Below are 24,339 nucleotides of genomic sequence, written 5' to 3' on the forward strand. Positions count from 1 at the left end.
GGGGGCTACACTATGAGTTGGCTCAGGTAGATTAATTACATGCAGTGACATGGAGGAGCTGGCCAGAGGCTTCAGTAATGAGTCTGATTACTCATCTCCAGCAGCTCCGGACGCTCAGGGGAGGGAAGTCAGGACAGCAGGCCAGCAGAGGAGCCTCTCAGTAGGGAAAGAGAGAAACTTCTACCTACAGGGCTCCTCCAGTAAAGAGTTTTTAACAGCACTTATACCGCCAGTTTAAGATCAAAGCTATACCAAGAGTTATTAACATGCCGACAGTCAACAACTGTTCAATTCAATGAGTGAAAAATGTGAGCATTTCAAACAGAAGCCATCAGTTTCCTGTAGACGAAGCCATACCTTACTACATACGTGCACACTGCTATAATCAGTTGTTCCAATAAGCTGCAGGCAAACATGTAATCTCCAGTAGACCAGAGGAATGCCTAGTATGGAAGAAATCCTACATGGAGGCCAAAGAGGTAACCCAGAGTGGGATGGCTGAGAGACAAAAACATAATTAAACGCAGGAACTGTGGAAAACACAGGCATGGATAATAAATCATACAAACAAAAGACAGCTACAGTTTCTCATTAAGCCATGAGAGAAAGATGACTTTAGGTAAAGCATTCCGTTGTTCTCAGCCTGTGGGTCAAAGCAAGAGTGAGGTGAAGCTGGAATGGATTTCTTAAATGACTTTTTTATTTGGTCAAGCATTTGACTTTATCGGAGGAAATACATGCTCATTGGCTGCAGTTTGATTACAACACATTTCACGTCAATATATCGGTTGAGATAAGCTCCTCCTTCTCCTCTTTTGATGCCCCAGAGATAGCGCAAGTGCAGACTAGTCATAGTGACTTTCTCTAACATGGACAAATCATTTGCACCCATACACAAAATTGTATGGTGGTAAATATTTTAAAACAATTTGGAAACTACAGTGAAAACATATAGATGCCTCTAGTTTCCTGCTGCAGTTAAAGGAGCTATTTGTTAAATTTTTTACGATTGCTACATTCCTCAAGCATTGTTGAGGAAAATGTAATAGGACCTTTCTGTGGATAAGTAAATGCCTTTATAAATCAAACACTAAAGTATGGTTGAAATGCCTACGTCTAATATCAGGTGCCACCCATACTTCTAAATCTCAAACAAATTTTAAATGCCACAGGTTACAGTAGAGTAATAACTGGTGACTGACATGACCAGTGTTATGAATTATTAATTGATATGATCAAGTTTTAGCCTACTGACATTGAGAATGTCAGTAGAGAATGATTTGATTATCCCTGACTTTTTTCTTTGACACTGGGGGTTTCAAGTGAAATATCTCAAGAGCAGTAGGATGGATTGCCATGAAATCTGTTAGCCCTCAGAATGAATGAATAATAACACTGGCGCTCTACACTCTATGTAGCGCCACCATAGGGTGAAAATTTCGAAGTGTCTGATACCTTGGTTCATGACAAAGAAGCCATAAAAGTAATGACATTCCCATTGGCCTCAGCTGTACTTTGTTTTTAGTGCTATTTCAGAAAATATTAGCATGCTAACGTTAAACTAAGATGCTAAACATCATATGATAAACATCGGCATGTTAACATTGTAATTGTGCATGCTGAGGTTAGCACATAGCTCAAGCACAGCTGTGCCCAAATAACACACAAGTATAGTAGACTCCCTCCTCTGCTACTTCTTTGTCCCTCTGCTGCCTTTCCCCCTTTTCCTCATTTTTTTTCAATTTTGCATCAGCCTACAAATCATCTTTTGCTCCTAAGTGTGCCCCGGGAAGCGGGTTAGACAGTGGGTGATGCCTGGTGTGACTGGTGGCACGATGTCACGGTGTCACAGTGTGGTTTGTGTCGGCGTTTTAAACCATGTGACAGTATGAATAAAGCATGATGTGGCAGGCAGCAGGGTGGGCAGGGACTGAGAAGAGAACAAGCTCACCCAGTGTTTTGGTGATGGCAAACAAGTCGAAACCCTTAAAGTTTAATGGGGGCCTTGCCACAGAAGAGGAGTAGTATGTGTGTGTGTGTGTGTGGGTCCTGTGGTTTCACTGGGGATACTAGCTGCCATACACAGGTCTTTAGCCAGTGGGATGTAATAGTGATGCTAATAAAGTCAACAGCCTACCTCATGCGTGATGGATTAGGGTCACACTGAACTAGTGGGAAGGGAATAAGACCAATCAGCATTTCCTTTGTGGCAAAAGAGTGTTTTGGTTGAATCACTGTCCTCTGGAGCAGCTGACCTCTGAGAATCCTGTGGTTTCCTTGGCCTGTGCTCCTCTCAGCTTCTCACTGTCTCAGTAGAGATCCAGACTTCCCACATTCCCTCTTATGTGGCTGCTTACAATGTCTCCTTTTTTTTTCTTTGTCCTCTTGTTTATGGTCTTCTTTTCGCTCAATTGTCTTTTCATTTCCTTGCGTTCTCCTCGAGGCTCGAGGCTGAACCAAAACCATCACTGATCTGAAATAACACCATGTTTTTACATGTATGTCAGTAGTTTATATACTTTACAGACAGCCCATGCAGGTCCCTATCCATTCAGTCTGTTAGCACCAGCCTGACTGATTCCATGTGTGTGTTACAGATTAACACAGGCAGCAATTACATTATGACAAAACAAATTATTATATAATAATATATGTATGTATTTGATAATATATGTAAAAGATAGTTGTTAACTTTGCCCACCTATATGCAAGGAAAGAAACCAACCGCACAATTTCAAAATATGACTTAACTCACCATATATGAGTATCTTATTCACTCCATACCATATGTTTGGTATTTCAGTCATGGCATCAGATCAGAGAAGAGTGAGGAGAAAAGTTTGACTCTAAGTGTGTCTGTGTCTCAGGCCCCGTTGCCCATATGAGCCGGTCGAACCGTGTCTTCCAAATCCACTGTGTCAGGGAGCAAATTGGAAATGCCAATTTCACTTTACACTGCCCCGTATCTTATCTCTCCCTTACCCTCGTCCCACCACTTAGCTCATGTGTAAATGAATAAGGTCCTCTCACACGTCCGCCAGTGTCCGATTTCTGTCTGCTTTCACCGTTCTGACCACCCTCTTCCTTTCCCTCCCCTCCTTCTTCCTCTTCTCTTCTCCTCACTTGTCACCTGTCCCATCCCTTGTCCCTCCATCCTGCTCGCCTCATCTCCTCCTCTCCTCCATCTCAGCCCCGTCTCCATGCAGCCATGCCCATTCAACTGTAACCCATCTGTTATTTCTCTGTGTGTATTTATGAAATATGCCTGTTTTGGTGAATATGGATTTATGCATGTGTTCATGCCCGGGCCGTATCACTGTCTGCAATGAACAAGCCAGGGCGAATCGCTATGTAAATGAAACAATATCTCAAACAATTCCCAATTTGCATTGAATCCATTATAAATCAACAATTTTCTTACACGTTTCTCTTACACTCCTCTTGTTTCTGTGTCTCTCTCAGTATGACTACGAGGGCGGCGACATCAGTGACCTACCAGTCGACCTCTCCGTGGTGTGGAATGGAAACTTTGTCATTGACAACCCGTTCAACATTCAAGGTAGAACGTTTTCTTTGTTGCTCTGCAAAAAAATATTTGAGACACCCCTGCTTGTTTATCTGTCGGTAATGATTTTCCGTGAGGCAACAATGCTGTGTGCACCGTTTCCCCTTCATAAGAAATCTGTAATTTCATTTTTGACAGCCATCAGGGAGAAAAGGTGAAAGTGTACCATTAGTTTGGAAAAACACTGTTCTTGTCACGGGGATAAAAGAGGGGCAGAGGGAGTGATTGATTGATGGCAATGATAACAAACAAAACATCCAACACAGAAATTAATAGGGATGGATGTTAGAGAGGAAGATAAACAAATGGAGAAAGCGATAGGCAGAAGAAAGGATGAAGAGGAAGAAAGATGGGTGGATGACAGGTTGATAAATGCACCATGTAATGGCGGGGGGTAGATGAGAGTAAAGGGATTGATAAAGAAAAACAGAAAGCGACATGGAGGGATGGCATTTATTATTTTTAATCGCTATTTGTGCATGAAGTGGAAAACAATTACCAATTCAAAATTCTTTATCAAGTGTAATATATTGGGTGGTGGAGGCTAATGATTTTAGACGTCCCATTACACAAGATAATATAAGTCTTGCTCTCAAGTGTGTCATAAAGTCTTTTGCTCTGCATTTGCATGTCTAGAGTCAGATTAACTAACCCTCCCTACTCTATTCTCCTCTACTTTTTTTTTTTTTCTATTTCATTCACTGTTCATTTCAGTCTTAAAAAGACACACACGCACATTTTAATCTTACATCCTTTGTGTTGTATCTGACCTCATTTTGATAAATGTCACACATGCAGTTCATTTTGCAGATTGCTTGGAAATTAGTTGCTTATCGGTCATGACCTAATTCTTCTGCCAGTGTAATTTTGTTTAAAATGTGCTCCTTTAAGCTTTTCTGTGGGTCTGTGCTGAGAGATTCTCTCTGGGGGATTAAACATCCTGTGTTTAACATGTGCTGAGAAGTATTGTAGCTGTCACAACAAAATAAATCATCCATTTCTACTCGATTGAGTAGATGGATCCTATTCTGTATTGTTGAACTATAGATTTGATGACTGTTCCTAATCAGATAAGTACTCAGCTGAGCAACACAGGCCTATATATATAGTGAATAATTTATTCAGTCATATCAGCATTTATTTAGTGAGTCAATGTGGCTTCACATTCGTGTGTTTAATGGAACATTTTAGACAGAATCATATTAAGTTATAATGTTTCATCATATTAAGTTGTTGTATAATAGTGCTAAAATAGTGTTTCTGCTATTCACTGCTGTTGGTCAAACGGTTAAGTGCATTTGCCCATTTGGTTCGCTTCACTTAGGCTCGTGTGAAAGTTGTCATTCAAATTCAGACTTCAAACAAGCGGACGGAAATTGTGTTGAGTCTCTTGAGCAAACTCTTGTGCAGTTTGTTTGAAGTAAGTAATCTATTTATCTAAATAATCTAGTAATCTAATTCTTCGCCATGCCAGTGGTGTAGCTCTCTGGATGACGTTGTCAGTCCTTCATCCCCCCACATTGATCCAGACCAAAATATCTCAACAAATATTGGACAGATCGCCATAGATGTTTGAACAGATATTCATGTTCCCCAGACAATGAATCCTGTTGACTTTGGTGATCCTCTGACTTTTCATCTAGCACACCATCAGGTCATGTTTTTAATTTGTTGAGTACTTTGGCTTTTGAACACATATCTGCGTTACCATCAGTCTGAACTGTACTTGGTGTTTAGTTCTGATCTTAGCATGCTAACAAGCTTAACAAAGATGAACGTGGTAAACATTTTACCTGGCAGACATCAGTGTGTTAGCATTGTCATTGTGAGCATGTAGGCCACTTGCAGGATGTTATTTGCTCAGTGAATAGCAGCCATAGTCTTATTTTTTCTTTGATCAGGACCAGGTGAACCGGACAACAGGTGTGAAAGTGACCTTCTATCTTCTTTAAGGATCGTCCTGCTTTATGTGACAAAGAACCTTAAAATTCAATTTCCCTCCAAAATGTTGTAGCTTTTAATCAAAGTGGAGCAATGACTGACCACAAACTAGATTTACCTTTTCTGTAAACTTGACACATTTTATATCAGAGATCAACCAGCAATCAGGATACAGATAATATCCTGAAACCATTATTCAGATAATGGCTTCAAATACATTTTAGCTTGACCTTTGCTGTCTCTCATAATAACAAAAGGGTAAAATGTACAGTCATTTAAAATAAATCTAAATCAAGTAGTCTGTCTCAGTCATATTGATTTAGTAATCATCAATCGTCAAGTAAACATTAAGACGGGAAATGGGACTGAAATGCAGCAGAGAGGATAAACCTCATAGTGTTTAAAACACACACAATCCCAGCTTTTGTTGTAGCACCATGTGGTACCTCATAATTCTCAAGTTTCTTCACAGCTCCGTGTTCATACTTTGAATATAAAGTGTTGCTGAAAACAGTGGACTGTGAAGAATTGCGGAGCGCTCTTGCGTGCTATGAAGAAAGTGTACATTTTTTACAGGTTATGTGGATGACTTTGAATAAAACTCGTCACAGCGCTCTTGACACCCGTCTTTCCAATGTGAGGTTTCATACAGCAAAGTTATCCTGATAGCTCTTGCAACAGGCCCCAGGGATGTGTGCCACAGTGAGCGCTTTGCATGTGACAGGTTGGTGTGGAGCTCTGAGAGTTTTGGAGTGTGAAATCCAATGATCTTAGAGGAAGTGTGTGTGTGTGAACTTGACAAGTATGTTATGACTATGAGTGAGCAGTACTTGCCTCTCGACTTGCTAGGTGGCAGGGATTTTATGCAGGCAGCATCCCCGGCCTTTGGGGTGTTTCTCAATAAGAGGCTAAAGACAGACTTCTGAAACAGCTGGCTAGGTTATGGATTAGTAATAAGTATGAATCAACAACCTTATCATTCCCCAATAGATATATTATGGTTATCTTGTTCCAAAGCCTCACAGAATACCCATTAGGATTATATGAGTTCAATGCAATGCTTAGTGTTGAAGGTCTAAGACTCGTTAAAAACATGCATTATAAAACCGTCCTCACTCACACAAATCTCGTAAAGACCTTCTCCTTTTCTCCTCCTTTTTCTCTCCATCCTTTATTAATCCCCTCCCTGCTCCATCCCTGTCTTTTTCTTTTCTGAATTGGAGCTGTATTATCCGTCTGAGGCAGAGCTGCTCGCCGCTGACCCGGTTTTGCCCCGGTGTAAAGTGGAGATGTTAATGTTAATTAAATCATTCATTTGGTTCAGATTAATTAGTGTCGCGCTACTTTTAAGCTGAGCCGTGGCTAATCAGATTAGGGCGAGCGAAGGGCCGAGGCGGGCAGATGGATCCAAAAGACGCTCGCTTTGAAGTCCGGCAGCCGTATGTCTGCCGAGGAGGAGGTGAGGGGAGGAGATTCTTGTATGCTCTGTTGCTCCGTTTTCTTTTTTTTTTTTTTTTTTCTCCGGTTATGTTTTTCCACTTTAGCTCATTTCAAATCTGTTTAACTGGTGTGACGGCAAACAGATCTGCCTGCAGGTTTTGCAATAGAGTATCAACAGAGATAATTATGATGGAGATTAACAGATGATAAACAGCAACACACAAAAATCAAAAGATCTTATCCATTTACCTGCGTATTTTCTTGTCTTGTTTGCATGTGAACCCCCCTTACTCTGTTTGTCTCATTCTCTGTTGTTTAAGGTCCCTTTTCACCTCTCTCTCTCATTTCCTCTCCACCTCTCGCTCTTTCTGGCTCTATCTGTTTCCTCCGATTCTCTCAGCCTCGTGGGGCCTCACCATCTTTAAATTCATAACAATTCTTGTTGCTGTTTTGTTAACAAGCGCAGCAAAAAATTTATCCTCCCCCTCTTCCCTGTTTTCTTTCATCTCCTTCTCGTCTAACTTCTCAGGTGTTTGAGGTTTTAATTATTTATTTATCTATTTATTTATTTATATATATCTTTTTTTTTTTTTTTTTTACTTTTAATGACTTTTTCCACTCTGCAGAGTTGAGGGAATGGTTTTCATACACAACAAATTATCAATTCCCTGTTGGCGTTAGAAGACATTACCTGTTGAATTAATTTCTGTAATATCCCTCTAGGTCTCTTGTTCATGTTTTTTAATTTTTTTTTCTCTATTTATCTGTGGAAACAGTTCTCTCATCGTCACAGCCTCAGAGTGGTAATAATCACCTACTCAAGGTTTTAGGTGTTATGTGGGTGATTAACATTCATTTATGCTGGTCCTTTGCTCTCGCTGTAGCTCACAGACACATAAGCACCTGATTACTTTTTTTGTTGCCACTGTTGCTTTTTTTTTTTTTCTATTCAAATTAACAACCTACAGGACTTAATGTTCATCAAAAATAAGTATTCCCACTTGAATACAAAATGTACATTTTCCAAAATAAAGCTGCTATAGTTCATGCATTTGAATGAGGCTATACCTAGATAATTGCTATATAAACATGTACTTTAGCCAGCTTTAGAAAATCAGCAAAAACCTCTTTTCCTCTGAAGTTTAGTGTAAAAAAAATGAAGAAATATGTATGAAGTAAAATTGAAAGCAATTGTGTGACACTTATGTGCTTTCTCTCTAGAGTAAGCACTAAGGCGACTTGTCTGTATGCTAAATATGAAGCTAGCCAGTAGCCATTTACATTAGCTCAGCATAAAGTTTGCTCAGCAAGTCCGAAAGAAAGAAAAGCTCCTCTAAAGTTTTGGTAAGTTTGGTTAAACCTGTGGGGCAGTAAGTTTTGTTACGAAGTTTGGTTAAAAAAAAGTGCAGGGTAGAAGACAATAGGGGGCTACAGTCCCCACACACTTGATTAAGCATCTGTTTTGCTTGCTTTTGGGTTTGAATGCATTTTCTCATACAGGGATTCTTTTATAACTCTGTCTGCCAAGCTGAAACATGAAATAATGATGAAAAACACTCTGGGTGAAATAGCGGTGTGACGTAATCTATGACATTGTGTATAACTAAAACAAGTCATTCTAAACTAGCTAGGTTAGCTTGCTAGTTAGCTAGCCTGGCTGATCAGAATTCAAATGATCTTAAACACTCTTAATTAGCTGGTTAGCTAGCATGCTAATCCTCCAACAGGCATACATGAATGTTACAGCCATTGTGTGTTTATTTATGTATTGACCTTAGTGAACAATAATACTGAACATTTAATATCAACCGGTGGCACTCTATAGCTGCCCAGTGACTGAATAATGTTTGTATTACCTCAGCAGCTTCAGTTATATTATATCTGTCTGTTATATCTGTCTGTCTCTCTCCCACTCTTTCTGTCTCTCAACCAGCCCACCTGTACAAATGCAGAGCATTGCGGGACAGCTGTGGTATGTGCCTGAAGGCTGACCCCAGGTTTGAATGTGGTTGGTGCGTCCAGGACAAGAAGTGCTCCCTCAGGCAGGAGTGTTCCAGTGGAGGAAATTCTCACCTCCCACTGCAGCTGGCTGAAGGTGGAGGGTGGATGCATGCCACCTCTGGAAACAGTCGCTGCACCCACCCGAAGATCACGAAGGTAAGTGTGTGTGCGCTTCCTGGTATGCGTGCAAATGTGTGAGGTACCACCACTCACCACATTTTGAGCAGGGTGCAAGATTTACAGATAATGTGTATATTTGAGAGGATGCTAATATATTTTCAGGCATCACTGTGTTTTTTTCTATGTGTAGCTGCAAGTTGACAATTGTCACTTTAATGGCTGAGTGTGAAATATTTTCATTTCTATGTTTATGGGGTCATACACATTTTCCATTGAATGTGCATGTAAGAGAGTATGACTGCTATCCATTACTCTGATATTGGTTGCTAAACTATTCTGTGCTTTCATAGTGTATACATACTCAAATTTAAAAGGTATTCTGTCTTTTTTTCAAGTCTCTCCCACACAAGTGCACCCAAGAAGAAAGATACCACTACACACAAACTCACTGAGCGCCTTTTTTCCTTTTTTCCTTTTTTTTTTTCCAGTTAATGGAACGGTTGCCAGGTACACAGAAAGAGAGCTGAGCCTGGCTTGCTTCCTTTCACACACAACGGAGTGTTTTCCAAATCACAGAAAAGTTCAACTTTGTGGTTGAGCTGACATGACATAGACAATATTTTTCATGAGCCAGTGCTCAAAAACATGGACTTAGATGCTACTTTGGCAGTTGATGGAAACCAGCATGACCCCTCACCTCGTTGCTATGGTCAAACAAAATATAGCAACCCAAAGCCCAGCCACACAGCACATCCATCAGAACCTGAGCTACATGTGGAGTTCAAACCTGTGGTGTTTCCTAGTAAAAATCAGTCATTTTTAGATATTCCCAGACAACACCACCATAAACAATAGCATTTTCAACTGCTTTTGCTTTTCTCATGTGGTAGTCCATGTATTAAATGATCTGTCGGTCAGTTTGGGCATGTCCTTTGGTTAATAATTCAATCAGAGATTCTCCCTTTAAAAAGCGCCCTATTTTCTTTGTTCTGTTTCGATTGCTGTTAAATTACATATTGGTTTCACGTCAATTTATTAATTATGGACAATAAAAGGACAGTTCACTTTTTTAGTACTGTAGTAAAAAAAAAAAAAGCAACAAACTAGATGCTCTGTATAGGGCTTTGAAAATACAAAAATAAACTGCAAGAACTACCACAAATCTTTATAGTAAGACCAGTATTTATATATTTATAATGCAAAAATAGAACATGAACTGAAATCAAAAGCTTCTCTGTGAAGAATCTCTAATATTTCAAGTTACTGTACACATCATGCAGAAAACAGCTCCAATATTTTTATTTTACAACACACAAACTTGAGTGCTGCTCCCACTCTTTTAAAACTGGCTTCCATGACAGCCACTTTGGCTATAACTGATACTTTTTTTATGATGTTGAAAACAAAACAGATGATGCCAAATCGTGTAAATATCAACGAGTTGTCCTTTTTAAATCGAGACCATGATTTGCAGGAGCAACAGTATTTTCTCACTGTTCATTTTGCAGTCATGAAGAATGAAGTACACCATTTTCTTTGTGTTGCTGTTTCATTTGAATGGCTTCAGCAGAATTTAAACTATGACTGTCTTTCAAATGCAAAAGAAAAAGAAACTAAGTCACTATTGCATCTTGCTAGTGGATATTTTCAGGTGAAAAGTGGAGGCAGGGTGAGTTGAGGGAGTGGAATCACCACTGTCAGGAAAGAGAAACTCCCTCAGGTTACCCTCCAGTGTTATTTTTATAAAGAAAAGCAGCACAGCTTCTTTGAGCTCCACATTATAATCGCGTCAACTTATGAGGAGTGTAGAGTCACCTGCGCAGATCCAAGGCTTGTAAACCTTGATAGGCCGTTGCGTCAGCTCTCTTTGTTGAAGCCCCCGTGGTCATGAAAGCCCTGCGTGTCCTGAACGGAGAATGAAAGCTGCTCTATTTTAATGTGTTGCTATTAAAACACACACATGTTGGGACCTTGTGCCTGCCCTTGGCACAGAAATGGTATTATTACTCACTGTTACATCAAACTGGTACTCTGGAGACAGGCATGTAAAGGTTTGTTTGGTATTGATTCTTTTTTGTATTTTGGTTATGTTCATTTCTGTTTGATACTCTCTGTGTCTCTCTGTGTATTGATGTCTGTGGAAGACTTGCCTCAGTCTGTTATAGATTTCAGATTCATTCATGTTGGTTTTCTTTACCTGGTTTATTTGTTTCTGATTGTGGATTTTTTTTTTTCTGACCCCACATTTCTTTCTATAGCAACCTGAGTGGCTATAAAAAAGAAAGGGAAACAGTTCTCAGTTTTCAATTAAAAAATAAAATCATATTTCTTTTAGAACAGGTGCAAAATCTGACAATATTCCCAGTTGGTAATATCTATCCTTGTTTGTTTTAAGAGCAATAAGACTCATTAATTCATTTTTTTTACACTTACTGTCTGAATGTCATGAGAATGAAGACTTTTATCTAACTCTTTAGATGATTTCTCAATGTATGTTTTGTCTCTTGATTCAAGGCAAATCATTTTAGGGTCATGCAGTGGGTTCAGACTATACCGTTGGATCGTGGGTAGCAAGATTCTGAGTTTCTGCCTCTTGATCTTAGAGAACTGTTAATGCTACTGATGTAGTGTAATTCTAAGTATGATGATGGTTGTGTACAGACACAAACTGACCATTTGTGTGTACTTATGTGCTTGTATGCATGTTAAAGAGAGCCTGTGTGTGTATGTGGATGTTTACAGGTTGTATGCTGTAATATAAGCATGCATTAAACATGTACTTGCAAAAAAAATATATATATTATCTATGTTCATGAACAATATTTGTCTTGTGTGTGTGTGTATGTGTGTGTGTGTGTGTGTGTGTGTGTGTGTGCGTGCATGCGTGCGTGCGTGCGTGCGTGCGTGTGTGTGTGTATACAAGGGCATGAGAAGGAGACGGCAGAGTAAGAGTGATGTGTTTTTATTTTATGATAATAGTACAAGTGGAGTGAAACTGGGGTAGTAAATGTCTAAAGAGTTATGAAAGCAAAAAGTAAAAGACATCTTGATATGAGGACGGTAGCTGTTCTCTTGATGCATGGATTCATTTTGCCTTATTTAGTTTACATTCCCTTTCAGTAGTTGTAACACAATAAATTTAATATAAGACTTTTATTTATCAAGCAGCAACATCAGCTCAGGAGTATCAGTACTTGTACTATTGACTTAGCCATTCAGCCTTGGACAGGTTCATTTAAATAATTAAAGGAACAGGTACATTTTTCATTATATACCCTATTCAATGCTGGTTATTTAATAGTGAGATAATTACATTTCTCCATCAGACATGATGTGAACAGACCATAAATTGGACATACAGCACCAACTGCCTGTTAGCCCATCAGAGGTTAAGCTACCTCATTAAGTAGAGGGTTAGGGTCAGGTTTTGAACATAATTATTTCAAGATAAACCAGGTTTATTAGTCTCTGTGGTAACAAGGACTATGGCATTCTACTTCATTCTGTCCTGATACATACTGACTATCCTTTTTGCAGTAGGTTTTAATCATGAAGGTATTGCTGGTGGTGACCCCATATAGAAAATAAGAGCATACCATCAACAGAGTCTCTAAAGACATTAAAACAGCCTGAGTTGATCCTATCAAATACAAGAATATGTTAATAACATTATAGTCTCCAAACACCCAAAATCCACTTTTGTGAAAATTATACTCTATTCAGTATTCTCATGTTTTTCAAATGTTTGAACATCGTAACAACTCTTATAGATTATTTGTTTGAGGCAGTATTCCCAAGAAAGAGAGAATAATAAAGACCCATTGCAAATTGAATTTGCCGTACTCCTTGTTTGCTTAGATGCCGTAGCAGTATTCTCAAACTATTTTCTGATCACATAACCAACTTCACTAGTTGTTTTTAACAGCTGCTGGCTGCTGCTTCCACACACACACACACACACACACACACATTATATCTACAATAACTAGGAAACCACTGCTAAAATATTAATTATTTGATGTGGCTACTGTGCGGTCAGGAGTGCAATATAAAGTCCACACCACCACAGAATGACGCCACATTACTTCACTTCATCTGGATTCCTGGTCGGTACTCAAATCAAATGGCTAAGCATTGAAAGGAATATAACGTCATAGATAAAAAGAATAATTGGATTTATTGATACCGCCAAAGCTGTGGGCTCCTATAGATTGATGTAACACTGACGCTCTTCTTAAGCTTTGCGATGTCTTAAAATTGGAAAACAGTGGACATGGTGGACCTCTCTCCAGTTCTTATCATTCATCTTTGCATACACGGCATGAATTCCCAATTTGACTGAGGTTTTCTGCAAAATTGCTTAACTTCTCCTAACTGTGATGACTAATTTTACCTCAGTGTCGACCGAAAATGGCGTCAGAGCAGCCAAATACACAGAATTAAGTCATTACTGACTGCAAATGCTGCCCCCAAAGAAAAAAAACAGCTAACATGGAATGCAGTATCATACTAAATAATGGACTAGTCAAAAAAAAACAAAAAAACATTGCCATTCAGTGTGACTACCTGGCTATTACCTCCTTGATGGTTTGCGGCTAGTAGCTGGCAGAGACTGTGTTTTACTCCACAAGCATTTGTCCTTGTATCAGTTGACTCCCAGATCAGTTTGGTTGCTCATGTGAAACAATTATATCTGATATCCTTTTGCAGTTTTATCCTAAAGCTTGTTAGTTAGTGCTTAAATGTGGTTCTGTTGTATCAGATCACAATCTTTCCAAAACCATTTTCAGCTTCAGGGCGTTTGTACTTTACATTCCCCAGAGAGTGGTGGTTATGTGCCTGGATGTAGTAGTGTTGTGTCAAATCACTGCAACGTGAGTCCAAAGCTGCTTGAGATCCCATTTCCACACTGTGGCATCTGTCTGCATGCCCACAGGCTCAGTGAGCACTAGTTATCTTGTTATGTGGTGCCATACTTTTTTACTTCCAAGACTTTCTGTGGTTCCAATAGAAATCCACTCTCAGATGTTAGAAGAGTATTATTATGGTACCCAACTATTACAATCTGTCATTCATAGCTAGTAGGTATGGGCTTGCTTCATCCTCTGTACCACACTGATCATGTTTCAGATACATAGCTAGAGATCATTATGTGGTTGATTAGAGGCGATGTTATTGCTTACTGTATGAAAGGCATCTGTGTTTGGTCAGCAGCTCCACTTACTGTCGGTTAGCCATGTTGCATCCAGCACTTTAATCATCTCCTCAGAGCTCCCCCCTCTGAGGTTTTAGAGGGATGTTGAGATTGCCAGTTCTTGTTTGGGGCCCATCCGGCTGAGTGCATGAAGTGGTCGTTTGCGCAACATATGCCCCAGCTATCAGAACCTCACCTATCTCCTCACAAATACGGATGAGGAGTGACAGATGGTCATTGAGCCACCACAAGCACCCAGGCTGGTTTAACTGAGTAACAGCTTCAGTGAAAGTGGCATCAGAAATCAAAGCATTTAATGTTAGATGTGGTTTTAAAATTGCAGTCTGCCTTTTATCTGAAAAATATCATACAGAACCTATTATTTGTAATGGAAATTCTGTCAGTGTCAATGCCATACAAATGAACCTAAAGAACTACACGTGGAAGTACCAGTAAAACATCATATGAATACCCTTCTGGACACCTAACTACAGGGATGCTGTCTACCTAAGGAGGAGGCCTCCACAGCTGTATTGTTTTTGGTACAAAGAATTTAGAATTGGTGTACAGGCTAAATGGGCCACTGCTGTAACTGACCCTATCTGTAGCTCCAGCTTGCTGTTGGTTCATGTGAGCAACAGCATTAACCATAGTTAAGGGTTGTGTAGGATTGCCTAGAATGGTATAAGTTAAAAGTATAGTTTGATGCAGGAATGTACGTTGTTCTCTCAGATGTATGCTTCACCCATTGTCGGTAGCATTCCACATTAGTAGTGAGGACAGTTTAGCACCATAACAATTCTAATGTTATGTATGTGTAAGATCCTAAAGCTTTTTCCATGTCCTGCTGACTGTTGTGTGTGTGTTGGTGTGACAGTATATGTTTCCACAGTCTTCAGTGGTGATGTTGGTAATCCCTTTTAACAGCACTCACTCGTCTTTCTCTTTCTCTGTTGCCTGTCTGTCTGTGGCTTTGCCAGTGTTTATATCCCAGGCCTTGGTGGCTAGCTGCTAATGTGTTTTGTGGTATCATAGCTTCATTCTTCCAAAACCATCTGAAGCCCCATTTCCACACCCTGACATCTGTTGTCCATATCGTACCCTAGAGCTTGGTGGCTACTCGCTCCGGTCAGTGTTTACCAGCTATTGTGTTTCTGGAACCAAAGTGCTGGCGCCTGAGGTTCCAGCGAGAGTTAGCTTCCAAACAGTAGGCGGCTTTATCCCCAGCTACACTTCCCTCTCTCTGTGTCTCCCTCTTGGTCTCTTCATTGAGTTCACTCCAGTTACTATGTTGTTTGACAGATTATTGTCTATACTGGGATGCAAACACATAACACTTCATAAATTCAGACATTACTGTGACTGTTAGATTACAGTCAAACTCTTTCTCTTAAACACATAACAGATATCTGCCTGGAGCTGTTGTGTCTTTATGTATGCATAGTAATAGCATGATGCTGCCAAATGTATTGTGTTTTTGCTCCTAACATGCAAGAGCGTCCAAGATGTGGTTTGTCTGCCAATCGGTTGCACTAATATTCAGTAGCTTCCTGGCAAGATGAGCATTAAGTTCATTTAAAAGAATCATGAGGTACTTATATTGAATTTGAAAAGATTAAGTATCCATATGTGTATTTTTTATGTGATCATAGCATCTTTTAAATAATTCTAATGGCATGAGTTTTGTTCATGGAAATATAAGATGATACTGGTGAAATTCTCTTTTGATATAACTGAGTTGCTGGAGTGAGAAAATTTCTTATTCTACTCATAGAGACTTTTTAATCTTTTATACGATTAACTCAGGTTGTTACTACTTACTTTCAGCCAAAGATTTTAATTGGCTCATCTTCATTTATATGCACTTTGTAGAAAATTTTCCACTTTTGTTAAGTGAATAAACTTAAATTTAAAGGTGAGCCGTAAACGTAAAAAGAAAAAAAAGAAAAATTCAGATAATCAAAAACTAAAAATCAAGTAAATTTCATAGACAACTAGTTTTTCTCAGGGGGTGAGAAATTGGTTCACTTCAAGCTTCCTGCAGCAGTGGTGGTAAAGAAAGTTAATGCAAACAATTCCTACAGGTGTCCCAACAAACCCTCCGTCCGTACAAAGACAGTGCTGGACCAGACTGTGTTATGATACCCTCTGATGCATTATTAGGACAACACTCTACTGCAGGAAATAGTACTGTACATTGTTATCAGAAACAAATAACAGACTGGTTTAACAGAGGTTTAGTCAGAAGGCGAGTAAAGCAACTTGTATTCGTACCAACTTTGCAAAAACATTGATTTCCACTGCAGAGTGTCACAAGTGTGAATTTACTTCAATGAGAAAATCTCCAGTTGTTTATTTGTTCTATGCTTTAATTTCAGAAACTCAGAGACACTGAATTCTGTAAATTCAAATGACATTTGGGAAAATCGAGGGTCTCTAAAACAGTAGTGTGTGTGGGTGTGTAACTTTTATGGTTTTTATTTTCTGGTGGAAGTGGGTTTTTTATATATCATGTAGTAATAATAATAATTATGTATATTCTTTCATTGCACGTGCATGCGTGTGTACATGTGTGTGTAAATAAGCAGTTGAAATCCAAAATGCTCCGGTGGCTCTGTTTATTAGCCAACAGTGTAGTCTTTGGTCCTGAAGCAGGGTGCAGAAAAGGGTTTGGATCTCAGATGACTTTCTACATATGAAAGTTTAGAATTATATCTCATGTGTCTGGCTGGGCATATTTTTCATCCTCTAAACTGGTCCACACTGTTGAAATCATTTGTCAAGGTCTGTTGTTTGTTACTGTTCCTCCGTACTGTCAGCGCCTGACTTTGCATTTCCACACTGCACCGACTGCTCAGCCAGGCACTGCAGAGGAACAGGGCAATGGACAGATTATACATAATTACCTCGTGATGCTTGTTAGGGATTAGGTTTGTGTGTGCATGTCCATGCTGTAATGTGTGTGCGTGTTTGTGACAGCCACCGTCCATCAGTCACCATATTTGTTTTGTCACACCACACCTGTCCCCGTTACGCGCCATAATCTGGCTAGATAAATCACATTACAGGTCGGCAGAGCGACTGTACGTTACAGCGCCACAGCCTCAGCGGCGAAGCCAAGCCAGCGTAATAAGTTTCAATTAAACCCCCCGAGATGATGCCTGTTTGGTTCTGTGTGTCAGCATAACTTGTTTTTTCACCCTCTCTTTATCTCATTTTCAGTGTTTTTCAAAGCCAAGAGGGTGATTTTTCTTCATTAAAACTTGAATTACCTGATATGGGCAATTCTGTATGGTTTGTGTGTATATTTGTGCGGGTTGTTAGCTCTGTGTGCGTGTTTGTTTGAGGGTGTTCATGCAATGTCATGTTTGGGGAACATTTTCACCTCAGACTTTAAACTTACTTTACTTTTACTTTACTTTTAAACAGACTTTAAACTGATTCAAAAGGGACAAAATATGAAACTGTGGATTCCTTAGTGTGTTTGTGTGTGTTTACTTATGCTAATATGAATTTATGTTTGAATGCACTGGTAAAAGTAGTAAAAAAATATTGATTCTTTTGTCTCTTTTTCCTTTATGTTGTCTCTCTCGTCCTCTTGTTGGTCCAGTTGTTCCCTGAGACGGGGCCTCGCCAAGGTGGAACCAGGGTTACCATCCTGGGGGAGAACCTGGGTCTGCAGTTCAGAGACATCCAGATGGGCGTCAGATTGGGCAAGGTGCCCTGTGTGCCTATTGAGGAGGAGTACGTGAGTGCAGAGAGGTAAGTTAAGGAGCAGAGAATACACATACTGGTACGCATGCAAATACACACGTGCACTGAAAGGCGTACACAAACTGCAAATGGCACAGTGCAAGAGCAGAAAGTCAGATGAATGCATTTGCGGGCAAACACACAGACAGTGGTCGTCTCTCACTGAAGCGCACACTCAGAGATCTGAGGACACGCACACCAAAGGCAGCAGCATCCCGTACCTCTGTATTCCTGGCCAATCAAACGACAGAAAAAAAAGTCAGCCAGAGCACGTTTCTGCAGCCTTATTCAACAGCTGAAAAGATAGTGACATCAGGGTTTTTTTTGTGTGTCTGTAAATTCTATCTGTCGTTCCTCTCCATTACTCCCTACATATGCTCTTTTCTTTATTTTTCTCATCCCTTCTTCCTGACATTTACTCCTCTGCTGGGTCCTACACGGCTGAGGAATTGAGTTCACACAGATCAAATAATCTCTCTGTAGTGCAGTTAGTTGGGAAATGATGCATGTTGAGATAGAGGGCATCCCTATTCAAATATAACACACATATCAGTTATTCTACACATTATTCCTGACGTCCCTGCATCGCTTCAAACATGTCATATTTCTCATATTTTCCCCTTCTCCAGAGAGATTCCTTCTATTTTCTTTTTACTTTCTTTCACCACTCCTGAGACATGGATTCAAATCTACTGTGTCAGGCATTTGGTGCAGTGTACTATGCATACAAAGCCCGCTGTGGTCATGTGACTGACCATTCACTCGGTTCTGGGTTGTCTAGATCACACAGTACAGGGACTGCAGGTGAAATTACCCTAAAATGTGCTTTATCAGGAACACAAATGGTTGCATGTGGATGCAATAGCCCATTGTTTGTGGTTAATGTACAATATGTCCTTGCTTTTGCTATCTTGTTGGCACAGTTGGGTAATTTTGCAAACTGGTTTATTATTAAGGTGGAACTGTTACTAAAGAAGCCAAAACAGAAACAACAACATTATGCTGAGTCCGACCTCTTTCTCTCTTCTTTTCACTATCAATTCCTCCAACTTTGCATCTACAGAATAGTGTGTCTGCTGAATGACGCTACAGGCTACAGGGTCCAAGAAGCTCAGGTGGAGGTGTGTGTGAGAGACTGCGTCAATGACTACAGAGCCCTGTCACCAAGGCCATTCACCTTTGTGGTAAGGACCATACAACAAGGTTCTTTAGGGCGTCTTTTGTTAGATTAGTTGTTCTGTAAGAGCCATGATGACTCAGAAAAGACACTGTTGCAAAACTTCCAGGAACTAAGGAAATTATTTACTTTGAGAATGGCACTGTGAAGCTCAAATATGATCTCACAAGCACATTTCAAGAATTATGTAGGAACAATTTAGTTATAAAGTTGCATAGTTAATGTTGTATTTAATTTCCCCGCCATCGTTTTTTAAAGATGATCATTGTGTCATTAAATTTTTAACGCTATGGGTACAAAAAGCTAAATTAACAGGTCCTTGGGGATGGGCCAGTGCTTTGTTTTCAGGCTCTTTAAATCCTGTTTGTTTTGCCTTAATGACTTTGTCAATATCACCTATTAAAATAGCCTATTATATGTATTATCGACTTGTTTTTATGTCATCTCATTCATCATGATTCTTATTCTTTCTTGATTCTACTTACTCAGTTTAGGAGAATGATAATTAGGTAATACTTAAGGTTAGTTTATATTTGCACAGACAGTAAAATACATTTAATCTGGTTTTCATCTGCTGATAAACTTGTTTACTTCCTCTCTTGTCCAGACGCCGTACTTCACCCGTATCCAGCCATCTCAGGGGCCCATTTCTGGCGGTACCCGGGTCACCATTGAGGGAAGCAACCTCAACGCAGGCAGCTACGTGTCTGTCAGCATAGGACAACAGCCCTGCTACTTCAAAAAGTGAGGATACCTTTTTTTTTTTTTTCGTCAGTCTAAATTAAATTTTAAATATCTCTGTGGAGAAATGGGAACATCATAAAGAATATTTAAAATAGTCAAACAAGTTTGTAAGCATAACTGAAGGTGCTGTTGATAATGCAAGAGATGAATAAAAAAAGAAAATATGTGTATGAATAAACATGCTCTTTTTAAAGATTTGTTTATGTGTCAAATATTACATGCACATTTAATCAGTGCATGTAATCAGTGTGTCAGGTTAGGATGTTCATAAATGTTTGTGTTTGAGTGTGTGTACATGCTGGTTGCTTGCAAACACACAGTATTTCTTTGTCCACACTCAAACCATCTTTCCCTAATCTACTGAATGAAAAAATCCCAACTATCACCACAGTTGCTAGCATGTCAAATGCATGGATTAGCCTCTCATAGCTAATCTCTACTGAAGCAACTGTATGCTAGCTTTGATGTCACAGTGTTGTTTCTGTGCCACAGCCTCCTCACAGTAATCCAGCATCACCACAACTGTTCACTCACCTCAGCTCTGTCTTTATTTGTCGCGCCCTAACTGCGTGACTGTGTTTGTGGCATCTTATGAAAGTTGCTGGGGCTTGTGTTCTTTGTGAATGGGGTTGCTATGGTTACAGGCTCTCCCTTTTTCTCTCTCCCGCTCCGTGCGACTGCCTTGGTGTATAGAAGCACAATAGATACTGCAATACTATGTTAAAGTATACACACACAGAAACACACACACACACACACACACACACACACACACACATACACACACACACACACACACACACACACACACACACACACACATCGCTCCTGTGAAGTCATGGCCCAGAAAAGCAGCCACCACTCAACTGTGCTAAATACATATTAGATAATGTAGCTACTGGGGACTGCACACAAGACTGCAGTTGAAAATGTTATTTTGCCTGTGGGACGTGCAAGCATGGACACACAGATTTATCGCACTTACACACATGCAGACACACTAACTTCAAACCCCAGTGTTTGTGACTGGTGGTGCTGATCCTTCTCAGAGCACCAATCATAGCAGGTATAAACTTCATTAAACATGACTTCAGTTTGCTGTTTTTTTTACATGGTTCTAATCCTCCCTGCAGTAAACCTATCACATTTCTTTTGATATAAGAGAAAGACGAGCTGTGGAGGAGGGGTTATATGAGTCACAATATATAGAGCTGTTTCTGTTATTTCAAATTCGTTGCAAAAAGAAGTGAAATATTTCCACTTTACAATTTTACTTTACGCTTCATTAACATTCTTTATCTTCAGTGCTTGTATAGATGTGATTTTCTTTTAAGGATCAAGATTTGTCACTGCATCCACTGCTGCCTTATATGTACTGTAGATGCCATTTGCATGCAATCTGAATCTGGATATCCTATCTGGAGATGGAGATGGCCTGGCTCATATTGTGATCAGATCTCAGCCAATGTGATTGAATCAGTGTAACCATGTTACCAAGAAAAAATCTCAAAACAAATGATTTTAAAATGAATGATGCCCATCAATGGAATTGCTTACATTACCTTGGATTGGCAGTGTTTGTCAAAAACCCTGCAGCCCCACCTAACTAATTTGCATGTTGACATCTATGCAGGCAGAAACGAGACAACATGAACAGTTATTTATATCAAGTGTAAATGCAAAGGCCCAAGGATTGAATATCAATATCCAGACGATGTATCTGCATACAGATCATCTGTTAATACCAGTTGTAAATGGTGCCACAGACAGTACAATGCACACACAATATACATTATTGTGAATGGCAGTACAGTGATCAAAAGCCCCTACTGCGATGAACCAGCTGTGAGTCCTGTGATCCTGCAGGCCAGGAGACTGGTCAGCTTACAGGACTTAACAGGCTTTTTGGGCTGAAGTGCACTGGTTACAAGTGGACTTATTCAATCAAATTAGCGGCATACAATTTTAAGGGAATGAGATTAATTGGCTTCTCAGGCTAGACACTGCTAATTACAAGCACAAGTCATTAAGTGTGTCAACTCTTCAGCTTGGACCTCAGTATTTAAGGTATGTCCTGGCACAAGAAAGTAATAATTGACTCTTAATAATTACTTTTTTAGAGTAATTAATCTTGACTTCTTAATTGGGTATTGTTTGTGGCCTCTCGGTGCTGTTCTCTCTGTTGATGTGTGAATTACTACTTTCTTTTTTCTTTCTCTTTATTAGACATTTCTCTGACAAGCAGAACATTTATGAATTTCAGATCTCAGCTCAAAACTGTAGTTTAGATTTTAGCTTTGCTTTGTTGTATTTAGCTTTGTGGAAATTTAGCACTTGTCTGAGTTGACAGTGATTTTTGGCAATCTGCTATAATTTGTGAAATGTTCTTTGATCACCTTCCTCTAACTTTACCTCCCTTTGCTCTGTCCATCCAGGAGGAATGCCCGTGAGATAGTGTGTGTCACACCAGCTGGTATGACACCAGGCAGTTCGTCAGTCTTGGTGGACATCGATGACGCTGAGCTCAGAAACCCCGAAGTCAAGTTCAACTACACTGAAGACCCCACGGTCCTGAGGATTGAGCCTGATTGGAGCATTGCCAGGTAAGCCGCTGCGTTGTGTAATCATTTTTTTAGCTGCACTACTTTTTTTGTTGTTGTTGTGCTTAGTCCATTTAGGTTCACAGTGTCCATCTGTAGCCCAGGCAGGGCTTCTACACAAACCTGCTTGGCTCAGTAGCTTGACAAATGATATTGGATTAGTTATAGCAATAAATAGCTGTTGTGCCTAAAATGAATCAATGTTGGAGAGTTCCTGCAGGGAGCTCAATAAATGAACCAAACCAAAAGTATTGTTTCCTACTGGAATTTTGTCTAATTAGTGCAACTAATTAGTGCAACAGTGACTGTTCAAAGTCTGTCTGTAGTGGCTGACTGCTTGGCCTGCGTTAATTCAGCTAGCAGCTTTATTGAGAGCATCATCCAAACAACTTCACACAGGACACTGCATTTGCTTGGGTCCTGAGGAAAACACCCTGCAGTGTGTATGGTCAGTCAGTCTCCTATGTTACTGCTGGAGTTGGCTGTTCTGCTCCAGTAGCGTCTGGGTGATGGCGTAGAGAGTGCTGTCGGCCATTTTTAAAACCCTGGCCTGAGTGTGCTGTAAATAGTCCGGGCTCTGCACACGTAGTGTAGTTCTGCTGTTTTCTTTACAACAAGTTGCATGTAGAAAAGCAATGTTTGAAGCTTCCTCGATAACCAGTCATCCAAAAGACTTCACAGTTGACACTGCACTTCCGTGCCCCCCCAGCAATACACCTGCACAGTCTGAAGTCAATTGGGTGAGCAGTTGTTGGAAAAAAAACCGACAGATTGAGATTCTTCAATTTACAGTTAGATGGGAGTGACAACCGAGTGCAGGGTGGATATTCTGTGGGTTTAATAGCTACAGGAAATCAGGGTTTGGACCTTGACTTTTATAATACTTGCTGGTGACGCAGCAGTATTACCAGGACAAATATGAGAAAGCGTTCTTGAAGCAGTTTGAGCAAAGTTAAATACTAGATATGAGCTCTGACAGCAGGTTTGGATCGAGGTAAATTGACAGTGCCTCTGGAGATATTTCATCTGGCTCCAGTAAAAGCTTTTTTTAGCAGAGGAAACCAGCAGCAGCAGCAGCCTCGTTGATCCCAAAATGAGGAGTGTAAGCTTGTCAGATTATATAGCCCATTAATTGTTTGAATGTGATTGGTGACTGAAGAGGCAGCTAATGCTGATCAGCTGATAATATGTGAGGCTAAAGTTCTCCTGCCTGAACTAATGCAACTCTCAGTTTCCTACTCAGCTTTCCACAGCCTGTCATGCAACGCTGCAGTGTATATCCCCAACTAAATAAATTAAGACCCTCCACTACTCAGCATTGAACATGACAGCAGCATCACTGGGGAGGACCGCACACAAGCAAGGATTTCACATTAAAGTAGATTTATTGGCAGTGGAGGGCACACGCTCACACATATTGGTCTTTATGACAGATACTTGGGTTGGTACAGCAGAACATATCCCTTACCTCAGCAGCTTTTCTCTGTGGGACATTGGGTGATTTTAATATGCCTCAGACTAATCAGTGATTTTATTCCTGTCTAGGGAACATACGTGGTAGATTTTTCACCCACTACCACAGTATTTATTACAATCCCAAATACTCACTGATTATTGATACCTGATGGTCCTTGTATGATTTAAATCCTGTTTGCATCCTGGATCTTAAATTGTTAGAGCTGATGCTGGCTGTCAATGAGGATCACAATTTTCCTACGAAATGTTTTCCTCTATTACAAAGCAATTTCTGTGACAGAGCTTCAAACTCTGTCCAGATTAATGAGTTTTCAGTATTATGCTCCTA

At 39.9% G+C, this 24,339-nt stretch overlaps 1 protein-coding gene and 1 long non-coding RNA gene across 4 annotated transcripts in view; one reads left to right on the forward strand and one right to left on the reverse strand.

Annotated features, from left to right (window-relative positions):
- The window catches only part of LOC139620197 (plexin-A1-like), a 295,422-nt gene that overhangs the window by 210,729 nt on the left and 60,354 nt on the right, over positions 1–24,339 (forward strand). For all 3 annotated transcript variants that reach the window (XR_011690764.1, XR_011690765.1, XM_071475509.1), the window contains exons 12-17: positions 3,463–3,559; positions 8,880–9,103; positions 17,872–18,023; positions 19,078–19,198; positions 19,799–19,935; positions 22,371–22,538. Coding sequence is in view for 1 of the 3 variants with exons in the window: in XM_071475509.1 (XP_071331610.1) it covers positions 3,463–3,559; positions 8,880–9,103; positions 17,872–18,023; positions 19,078–19,198; positions 19,799–19,935; positions 22,371–22,538 (899 nt within the window). In the remaining 2 variants the exon portion in view is untranslated. The remainder of the gene's footprint in view (positions 1–3,462; positions 3,560–8,879; positions 9,104–17,871; positions 18,024–19,077; positions 19,199–19,798; positions 19,936–22,370; positions 22,539–24,339) is intronic.
- LOC139620198 (uncharacterized) lies at positions 16,549–20,566 on the reverse strand. The gene is made up of 3 exons (XR_011690766.1): positions 20,470–20,566; positions 19,783–19,898; positions 16,549–17,992 (listed from the first exon to the last, which is right to left on the reverse strand). It is a non-coding gene; the product is annotated as an uncharacterized lncRNA (long non-coding RNA).

This window comes from Trachinotus anak, unplaced genomic scaffold, assembly GCF_046630095.1.
Source record: "Trachinotus anak isolate AG129_WGS33_773 ecotype Australia unplaced genomic scaffold, CSIRO_AGI_Tana_v1 ptg000004l, whole genome shotgun sequence".
NCBI lineage: Eukaryota > Metazoa > Chordata > Actinopteri > Carangiformes > Carangidae > Trachinotus > Trachinotus anak.